Source organism: Esox lucius, chromosome 25 (genome assembly GCF_011004845.1).
Source record: "Esox lucius isolate fEsoLuc1 chromosome 25, fEsoLuc1.pri, whole genome shotgun sequence".
Classification (NCBI taxonomy): Eukaryota; Metazoa; Chordata; class Actinopteri; order Esociformes; family Esocidae; genus Esox; species Esox lucius.
Window position 1 is genome coordinate 12,777,425 of NC_047593.1, and position 11,377 is coordinate 12,788,801.

General features: G+C 42.7%; 1 protein-coding gene across 1 annotated transcript; it reads left to right on the top strand.

The window, feature by feature from the left end:
• Positions 1-438: 438 nt before the first annotated feature.
• Positions 439-10,635, top strand: LOC114830628 (hydroperoxide isomerase ALOXE3-like; the record flags this gene model as incomplete). Its single annotated transcript, XM_034290912.1, has 11 exons — positions 439-524; positions 2,087-2,190; positions 2,279-2,448; positions 2,615-2,758; positions 5,973-6,176; positions 6,385-6,471; positions 6,717-6,886; positions 7,161-7,282; positions 8,146-8,246; positions 9,048-9,218; positions 9,991-10,635. Coding segments are annotated over 11 exons (1,539 nt in total), but the record flags the coding sequence as incomplete, so codon positions are not given.
• Positions 10,636-11,377: the final 742 nt, after the last annotated feature.

The window sequence follows — 11,377 nt, forward strand, 5'->3', positions numbered from 1 at the left end:
TCTCATAGGGAACGTATTCATGGGGTAATGGTAATAACACTGTTGCCATCTTAACAGTTAAGCCCAACCAAAAATAAATGTCCTTAACATTTTGGGGCTTTTGTTTTAAAAGGTAAGCTGATTTTCAACGACACCTTTCCAAGGGCCCTAAAGGAGAGAGAAGAGGAGTTGAAGATCCGTCGTCAGGCATACCAGTCAGGGACCATTTCCTTAATTCTAGAAAAAACACTTATTTACAAGATACAACAACAAATCGAAACTACATCCATTGTTTTCAGAATTACAGTCAGAGTACATGTCTTAAATATAGTAAATATAGTAAGCCACCAAAGCTACCAGTTTGCAGTGTCATTTAGTGAACAGATTGTCTTGATTCAAGGTACCCCATCAATTCTTTTAAGGTGGAGTATCTATGCAGACGGCCTGCCTAACATAATTAAAGCTGACAGTGTTTCTGATCTCCCCGATGAGGTCCGCTTCTCTTTCACCAAGGCCTCTGAGTTCAAGTTTACCTTCCTCAATGCGTAAGTAAAAGCACAAACTGTCAACCATTTGTATGCTTGGTGTTCTGGAAGAAATCCTACACTGACTCCGAGTACAACATCATACAGTGATGCTTGAAGGTATGTGAAACCCTTGTGCTTGATTGTGTTCACCATGAGATCTATATTTAATCAGGCAATAGAAATCATGGGCAATGTATGCTCAACCCCCATAATGATTTGTCGACTAAACACCGGGCTACCTACGTGCATCCAGGGTGGACAGAAATATGTGATTGTCAGAATGTCGTCAGGTGGGACTGAGGCTGTGAGGGGGGTGGGCGAGGCTGCGTCAGGGGGGGGCTGCAGCACTCACAGAACCCCTACTACCCACGGCTATGGAATCAGGTGGATAAATAATTGGGTACTGAATTAACCAATCAAAGGAGGGACCTGTAGAAAAGAAACCTGGTCAGTTTGGTGTAAGCTATACCGGTGAATGCAAAACACACCATGCCAAGAAGAAAGGACATCTCAGAGGACATCAGGAAAAGGGTAGTGAGAGCATATCAGGATGGGAAAGGCTATAAATCTCAAGAAGATTTGAGCTCCATCAGTCCACTGTCAGGCAAATCATTTACAAATGGAGAAAATTTAACACGAAAGCAACTCGCCGTAGAAGTGTACGTCTCTCCAAAATATCCCAACAAGCCAACAGAAATGTTATAAATCAGGTAAATGCCAACCCAAACATAACTGAAGTTTTGCAGCAGCCTTTCTGCATCTCAAGTTATTGTTTCAACAAGAACATTGAATCGAAATGGCATTCATGGGGGAGTTGATAGAAAGAACCCTCTGATGTCAGAAAAGAACCAAACAGTCTGCCTAACTTTGCCAGACACCACCAGGACAAACCTGAAGGTTTCTAGAAATCCATTCTCTGTACAGATTAGTCCAATATTGACATTTTTGGCCACAATGGAAACCGCTGTGTCTGGCAAAAAAAAACACTGCCTACCACCAAAATAACCTAATCCCAAAAGTCAATGCATGGTGGTGGAAGTGTCAAGACATGGGGCTGCTTTTCCTCCTCTGCTGTCACAAGCAATTTAATGATGGGGTTCACATTTTTGAACACCGAGTTTTTGTGGATTATTTGAAATGTCTTAATTACAAATTGTGGATTAAATGATATGATAAGGATTAAATGACTTTCTTTTAAAAAAGAAATATAGTTTGAGTACAAAATTAAGACTATAAGCATAACAGTAAAAATTTAATATTCTGAGTAAGAATAATCCGGTGTGTGAGTTATACAAATTGATTTACTGTATGTTCACAATTAAGAAGCAACATCATAAAAATAATGAGACCTCTAATCGTCTACATTGACAAATCCCCAACATACCTGTAACATGTCCTTTACAGTGATGCTATTATCCTGTTTCAGAGTATTGGGATATTGTCAGGAGTGGAGAATTTGGCCAGTGTGGTGGGCACCTTTAGAATATGGAGGAATATATGATGACAATAATGATATCCTCGGCATGGTCTGCCATTTACCTTTCTAATGCTAAACTACATGTCCTCCTCTATCCTGGAAGAATGGTGGAGCTGAATCTACAAGGATTATCCACAAACAAGGAACAATGGAAAAACCTAGAAGAACTTAGTCATATATTCAATTGCCGTAAGACAAAAGTCTATGGTAAGGACAACTCAGGTGGTATGCATTAGCAACTCAATAATTTATCCCAAAGTTAAATTTGACAAATGTTCATTTTGTATCACTCTAGAATACATTGAAAAGAACTGGAAAAATGATGAGTTTTTCGGGTACCAGTTTTTGAACGGCATGAACCCAATGATGATCAATTGCTGTACCAAGCTCCCAGATAACTTCCCTGTTACAGAAGACATGGTGAAGGCTTCCCTTTCAGAAAAAAGCCTGGAGGAAGAGATGCAGGTTGGTACCAACAAAATTGGTTGCCGCTCACAGTTTAGTTATTGTATTGTACTTCTTATCAAGTTGAATGTAATGTTGTAAATTGTGTTAGTACCAGTATCTTTGGCATGGCCATGACTTAATCTTGATCTTCTACAACTAACCACTTAATGCCCTTACCTAAAAGGATGGAAACATCTTCTTGGTTGACTACAAACGCCTTCAAGGAGTGACAGCAAATATGATCAACGGGAAACAACACTGCTTGGCTGCTCCGCTGTGCTTGCTTTACATGACCCCGGAGGAGAAGCTCATGCCCATTGCAATCCAGGTGCATTTCACATAAGAGGGAAATATAGACATACAATGCCCACATTTTTGGTTTTCATAAAATCTAACACACTAAAACTGATTTCATGAACAATATACACAAAACAATTTTTGCAACAACAAAACTGGCTACACTCCTGTTTTTAAACTTGGTTTCATATTAGGACAAGCAGGACACTATAAGAAAATTACATCAACTTCAGACTATTCGTTTTCTATAAAATGTATCTATATGTACATGGCATTCATAAACTTTTCCCCCCCTTTTTGTAGTACTGAGAGAGACAACAGTTGATGTAGGACTGGGTCTTTCAGTTCGTGCCACCAGCGAACGATTTGGTGGCACCACCCAAAATCCATCCATCCATCATCTTCCGCTTATCCGGGGCCGGGTCGCGGGGGCAGCAGTCTAAGCAGGGATGCCCAGACCTCCCTCTCCCCAGACACTTCCTCCAAGCTCTTCCGGGGGGACACCGAGGCGTTCCCAGGCCAGCCGGGAGACATAGTCCCTCCAGCGTGTCCTAGGTCTTCCCCGGGGTCTCCTCCCGGTGGGATGGGACCAGAACACCTTCCCAGGAAGGCGTTCCGGAGGCATCCGAAACAGATGCCCAAGCCACCTCAGCTGACCCCTCTCGATGTGGAGGAGCAGCGGCTCTACTCTGAGCTCCTCCCGGGTGACCGAGCTTCTCACCCTATCTCTAAGGGAATGCCCAGCCACCCTGCGGAGAAAGCTCATTTCGGCCGCCTGTATCCGGGATCTTGTCCTTTCGGTCATGACCCAAAGCTCATGACCATAGGTGAGAGTAGGAACGTAGATTGACTGGTAAATCGAGAGCTTCGCCTTACAGCTGAGCTCTTTCTTCACCACGACAGACCGATACATCGACCGCATTTCTGCAGAAGCCGTCCAAGTGCATGCTGAAGGTCCTGGCTTGAAGGGGCCAACACGACAACATCATCCGCAAAGAGCAGAGACGAAATCGTGTGGTCCCCAAACCTGACACCCTCCGGCCCCTGGCTGCGCCTAGAAATTCTGTCCATAAAAATTACGAACAGAACCGGTGACAAAGGGCAGCCCTGCTGGAGTCCAACATGCACAGGGAACAAGTCTGACTTACTGCCGGCAATGCGGACCAAGCTCCTGCTTCGGTCGTACAGGGACCTGACCGCCCTTAGCAAAGGACCCAGGACCCCATATTCCCGAAGCACCCTCCACAGGATGCCGCGAGGGACACAGTTGAATGCCTTCTCCAAATCCACAAAACACATGTGGATTGTGTTGGGCAAACTCCCATGAACCCTCCATCACCCTGTAGAGGGTATAGAGCTGGTCCAGTGTTCCACGGCCCGGACGAAAACCACACTGTTCCTCCTGATTCCGAGGTTCTACTATCGGCCGTATTCTCCTCTCCAGAACCCTGGCATAGACTTTCCCGGGGAGGCTGAGTAGTGTGATCCCCCTATAGTTGGAACACACCCTCAGGTCCCCCTTCTTAAAAAGAGGGACCACCACCCCGGTCTGCCATCCTAGAGGCACTGTCCCCGACTGCCACGCGATGTTGCACAGGCGTGTCAGCCAAGACAGCCCCACAACATCCAGAGACTTGAGGTACTCAGGGCGGATCTCATCCACCCCCGGTGCCTTGCCACCGAGGAGTTTCTTAACCACCTCTGTGACTTCAGCTCGGGTGATGGACGAGTCCACCTCTGAGCCCTCATCCTCTGCTTCCTCAATGGAAAACGTGACGGTGGGATTGAGGAGATCCTCGAAGTACTCCTTCCACCGCCCGACGACATCCCAAGTTGAGGTCAACAGCTGCCCACCTCTACTGTAAACAGCGTTGGTAGGGCACTGTTTCCCTCTCCTGAGGCTCTGGATGGTTTGTCAGAATCTCTTCGAGGCCAGCCGATAGTCCTTCTCCATGGCCTCACCGAACTCCTCCCAGGCCCGAGATTTTGCCTCCACAACCACCCGGGCTGCAGTCTGCTTGGCCTGTCGGTACCGGTCAGCTGCCTCAGGAGTCCTACAAGCCAACCAGGCCTGATAGGACTCCTTCAGCTTGACAGCATCCCTTACTTCCGGTGTCCACCACCGGGTTCGGGGATTGCCGCCTCGACAGGCACCGGAGACCTTACGGCCACAGCTCCGAGCGGCCGCTTCGACAATGGCGGTGGAGAACATGGTCCACTCGGACTCAATATCTCCAACCTCTCTCGGGATCCAGTCGAAGCTCTGCCGGAGGTGGGAGTTAAAAATCTCTCTGACAGGAGACTCGGCCAGACGTTCCCAGCAGACCCTTACAGTACGCTTGGGCCAGCCGAGTCTGTCCAGCTTCCTCCTCCGCCATCGGATCCAACTCACCACCAGGTGGTGATCAGTTGACAGCTCCGCCCCTCTCTTCACCCGAGTGTCCAAGACATACGGCCGCAGGTCAGATGAAACGACAACAAAGTCGATCATCGACCTGCGGCCTAGGGTGTCCTGGTGCCACGTGCACTGATGGACACCCTTGTGCTTGAACATGGTGTTCGTTATGGACAAACTGTGACTAGCACAGAAGTCCAATAACTGAACATCGCTCGGTTTCAGATCGGGGGGCCGTTCCTCCCAATCACGCCCCTCCAGGTATCACTGTCGTTGCCCACGTGGGCGTTGAAGTCCCCCAGTAGAACGGGGTAAACTCCAACACACCCAAAATAAAAATATTATTTAATAATTAGAGTAGTACAAATATTTAGCATGTTAGCATATTCCTACATAAAAATGAATGGAGTGATTTCATTATAACTATAATTAGGCTACTAGCATTGAGAGTCTTTTTTTTTGTTAAGAATGCAATTGTCCCTACACCCAAAGCTCTTCGTTTTACCAATATTTTACCAGTTACTGTATGCCAAGAACACATACATTTTAGTAAATACCTTGGGCTTTTCCATGCTAAAGTATTACTCTGCCAATGATGACGTTTATAACTACCAAACATACCAAAAAATACTGTTTTTAATGTCTTTCATATGAATGTAGGTCTAGTTGCAGCTTTGACACGATTAAATGCTTTTTTTTTGTTTGACAGCTGCAAGGGGGATGAGGACTGTATATCAATTAGCATCTGACCTCTTAATGAACCATTACAGGCAACACATTAACTTCCATACAACCTCTTTAAAATATGACTAATTAATGAAGCAAACTATGTATTGTTTTCTTTTTACAGCTGAAGCAAGAGCCTTCTGAGGAAAACCCGATCTTCCTTCCCACCGACTCGGAGTACGATTGGCTCCTGGCCAAGACCTTTGTGAGGAACGCCGACTTCATTGAACATGAGCTCAACTCACACCTGCTCAGGACTCACCTGCTGGCTGAGGTGTTTGCTGTGTCCACGCTACGTAACCTGCCAATGGTGCATCCTATCTACAAGGTACATGGCAGCTGTGCAATTACACCACGAGATTGGATTAGTAAAATATCAGTTATACTTTCCCTATCAACTCAATATGTTAATTATTATTATTTATGAGAAAAATTGTGAAAAAATTGTCTTACTCAATATTGCATACACAAGTAATTAGTACAGTACACTAGACTTGTGGGTATTTCATGTCAAATTGTTCCATATTTCTCCATAGCTCCTGATCTCTCACTTCCGCTACACTCTGCAGATCAACACAATGGCAAGAGAGAGTCTCATATCAAAGACTGGGGCAATCACACTGGTACATTCTATTCTCATGATCTAGTACACTACCCATTGTAATGGGGTGTAACTTTGGTAGTGGAAACTTTAATATCTGTTCACACTAGCAGTGAATTAACCGCTTAATTATATAACCCTTCTCAACAAAAAAAATGTATTCAACAAAAATATTAAACTGATTATTTCAGATAAAATAACAATATAGGTAAATGACAAAAACAAATAACCAAATTGAGAAAGGGAACTCTTCAACCTGTCTTGAAGAATGCTAGTATTGGAGGTCCGGGGATGTTAGAGTACCTGAAGAAAGCAGTGGCCGAGTTGACATACAGCTCCCTCTGCATACCGGAGGACATCACTGCACGAGGAATGGACGACATCCCCAACTTCTACTACAGGGACGATGGACTCAAGTTGTGGGACATCATCCACAGGTAGTTTGTTTACAAGTCCATATATTTTCAAATGAGAAAGACACCAGATCTGTGCAAGATCATCATATAACTCTATTATTTAGCAACATGAATCAGATTTTGCAATACATGGCCTTGCAGTAACAACTGTGTTAATGTCCAGCATGAAGTGGCACAGACAATAAATGTGCTACTTTGCACCACAACATTGTCATAAATGATATCAGTGGCAAAAATGGTCTGCTATTCAATCATATTTGCTTAATGCCTGAGGTTGTCCTGTGGTTTTGTACAGGTTTGTTCAGAGTGTGATTGGTCGCTACTATACCAGCGACTCAGATGTCCAGAAGGATAGTGAACTGCAGAATTGGATAAAAGATATCTTCTTCAATGGGTTCCTGTCCAACGCCAGCACAGGTTATACTTCTACCAATCTTCACCTTTAATTTATCATTTCAAATGGAATTTACTTGTAATGTGTGTATAGAACTTTTTTATGAAAAATAAGTTGGCCTTTGATGCATTGCAAAAACACATACTGTGCACATTGCTTAACACATAATGAATAATTGCATTCCTGCAAGCTTACTGAGGTTGTGCAATGAATAAACATGATCTCAAATCAGTTAAACCCAAAAAAACACAATGCCTTGGCATGGATTGGCTTAGAAAGCTTGCCTACTCTGCCGTAGTTGATGAGGAAAGAAACCAGGCAAGAAATGTTCAGCAGGCCCACGATTAGAAGGAATGAATGTTGTTGCCCTAGCTGGATTCTATCTGCGGTGTCCAATGTGACAGACTCTGTCTTTAGCAAGTACTATGCTATGGTACTTGGCAAAATGCTCAAAATGGTGCAGTTCGTCCATTGCAATATAATCGTGAACAGTTTTACTTTAGACTGTAATGCAGCTACTGAAGCTCTATCCTGAACAAATCCTAATGCCTACTTAGTTTGGCCCGTGGCAAGGATCAAACCCCAATCGACTATGTGGCAGTCTGCGTCTCTAACCGCTACAGTGTTTAACAATGGGTAGTCACACAGTCACTCACGATACATTCGCTCTTCTTGGTCGGATCAGCTTACGCATTCCGGGAAAAATAAGACACCTTTTCCAAATGTTGACACTGTATCGCTGCATCTTAAAAGTATCATATTAAATGTGGATTGTTGATTTCATAATTTCTCATTATGAATGTCCATTGCTCAATTGTTTTATGTTTTTCCATTTGCTGAATTTCAATTCAGTGACTGAATGAAGTGACTTGTCTTCTCTGTGCAGGAATCCCAAACTCTTTCAGTTTAGTGACAGAGCTGGTCAAGTTTCTCACCATGGTGATCTTCACAGCGTCTGTCCAACATGCTGCTGTTAACAACGGGCAGGTAATTAAACATTTTAAAAAATGACTGTAGGTAACTTATTAATATGGACCTCCGATTGGTGCATTATGACAGATGTCTTTGTGCCTTTTGTCTTTTTGTAGCTTTTTACTCTGATCAAACACTACATCCCACAACAGCCTAATGCATTGCAATACATGAATGCCTTATGCTGGCTGATTTGCTAGTATAAAGTTAGTCTAATGAAGGCAATTTCGATAGTCCATACAGTTTTGAATATGGTAGGTAAGACAGAGGAAAACTCAATTGCACAATTAACAGCTTTTATTAACTTGCAAGGAGAGAGGAATCACAGCTTACAGAATAAACCATGAGACTCTAAGGTCAGTTGGAAATACATTCAATACATTCAAATACATTCAATACTTCAATACTACAAGAATGGGTGAGGCTAATAATCTGCCTGGTCTGTCATGCTCCTAATCCCTCCCTGCTCCCTACCCCATTCTGACTAAAGGTTTACGTATACCTCAACACCTCATTCTTCATTTTCCACATTTGCAACACATCCAACATTCTTCCTTTTGTTATTCAGAGGGGATCAGTAACATTTCAGGAACTCAATACTTAAACCAGTAAATCCTCTATACATTGGCAGAATCCAAATAAATACACTAGTTCAAGAAATTCTATGACTAAAATAGACTAGAATAAAGACTAGAATAAAGAACAGTAGGTCTCTAGCACAAACACACACAGAGCACAAACAGAACTGATGAAGTCACTGTCTCAAAAGAAAGACACAGGTAAGGGGTTTGATATATTTCACCACTGTCATTCCAGTTTGATTTTGGAGGCTGGATGCCCAACTTCCCCACTGCGCTGCAGCTACCTCCTCCTACCAATAAGGGGCAGTGTACTGAGAAGACCATGCTGCAGACATTCCCAGACATCAATACCACCGCTAAAGGCATTGCTACGGTGTATCTGTTGAGCAAGCCGTCCTCTGACATTGTGAGTATATAAGAGAAAAGTATAGTGATGGTTAGAAGACCTCAGGGGTTAGAAGACCTCAGGGGTTAGAAGACAATTTCTTTACTTTGAACGACTTTGACTCCTAAAGGAAGTAAATGTTGTGAATAGCAGACAACACAAAGCTAAAACATATATTCAAAATCTTGTCAGGGCTGCTGAGGCACCGCTACTTCCCACGACTATGATAGAGAGGGTGTACTGGTTGTGACCAATAGAAGTGAGCCTCCGGTCCTGATCAAAAAACCCTGAAAATGTTGCTTTCTATACAAATGGCCACTCCAACAACATAAGAACATTAACTAGTGAGACCAAGATGAGCTGAATTCTAATGAGTAACATGTCTATTTTCAGCTTGTAGTTCGCTGTTAAAATTTAACATGCAATTCTGCAGCCGCTGCTAATTCATCATTATATTCCAAACTGTTTGTAATCCTCATGTGGAAACTGCCATTCCAGTGGATTTTATTTACAATAATATCAATGTTGCTAGCTAGTAATCTGGTCCATATTTCTTGAAAGCCAGCTAACCAGATGGCATATCTTTATGCTCAGAGGTGGCAGAGATATTGGGCGGGGTAGTAAGTTACGTGTCCAGTTGATTTGGAACTTTAAATGAGAGGTGAAATTTTGTCAGGAAATGACCCTGCCTAAAATTATTTCAGTCCTGCTTTAGCTCAGGTTCCATATGGCTGCAGACAAGTGGTGCAATATGGTCACATCCTAACATTTCCTTCTCTCCTGACTTCCTCAGGTCCTTCTTGGAGACTACAAAGAGGAGCACTTCTTTGAGAAGCTCCCAATGCAGAAGATCGAAGACTTCAAGCAAGAGCTGGAGGTTTTCAGCGCTGAAATTAAAGTCCGGAATCAACGTCTTGAACTGCCCTACACCTACCTGGAGCCTCAGAATATTGAGTCCAGTGTAGCCCTCTAAAACGAATCAAGTGCTACAGAAGCAAAACCGTTTAAAGTGGTTTTGATCGGAATGGTTTCATTGGAAGCTGATGACAGTTGAAAAGAAAAAAAGAAACACTTAGATGTTCATTCGTCTCTTACAAATGAGCACTGGCATAGATTATATACAAATGTAATCATATGAGTTCTTTACCAACCCACTCTCTGTTCTTTCCCCACACTTTCCCCTAACCTACAGAATCTCCATTCTTTACTCACCCACTTCCTTTCCAGAATGGATAGTTCAATAACGACACGGGTGTCATGACCTGATGTTATCCTAATACAACCTCTGGGACATGCGTACAAAATTGTTTGGGCTTTAATGGACTCTGTATGCTGTGGTTTCACTGAACAATGGAACCTAATGTTGTTATGTTGCTGCAGTATAAAGACGCCTTTTGGTACAGTTTAAACATGCTAGTGTAATAAAACCTTTTTTCTAAGATCATATTCAGTGTGGACAATTGGTATTGTATTACAATTACTATCTCTCTTCACATTTTAACATGTCTTTTGTGCGGTTAAACGGGCTTGACAAAACCAGTGCCATATTCATTGTTATACTAACCATGAAGTTACATGGAATTTAACCCTCTGAGTACTACGCTTTAAATTCTTGGGTGTCACTACTTTTATATTTGGGCTTTTAAACAATATGTAATGTAAATCGATCATTGTGTATTTGGCATCAAATTATTCCAAAGTACCTCAGCTAATAGAAGCATGCATGCTAATGTTCTTATAAGGTAGTGTTTTAGGGAAATTGCACAATAAAGTACATAACATCATAAGCGAAATCAGATTTTTTCTATATATCATTGAATTCTGACCATAACACACCCATATGGAGTGATACTCCCAATACAAATGTTCTGTGCAAACACAATGCACATTTGTTTAAGAAAAGGCTTCACAATGAACGTGAACAGAAAAATGAAATGATTTGCCTTTTGTCCAACACATTTTTGACAAAATTTTTCATTGAAATCAGCCCAAAAACCCTTGTGGAACTGTTCTGCCATTACACCAACACGTTTCAAACCCTTTTTCTTGCACAAAAATGCATTGTATCACAATAATGTGAACAGAACAATGAAATTAGTCACATTTTGTGCAAGCAGTCCAAAATGTTTATGACAGCCATAATTATGTCACTATTTATCCTTGAAATCAGACCACAAACA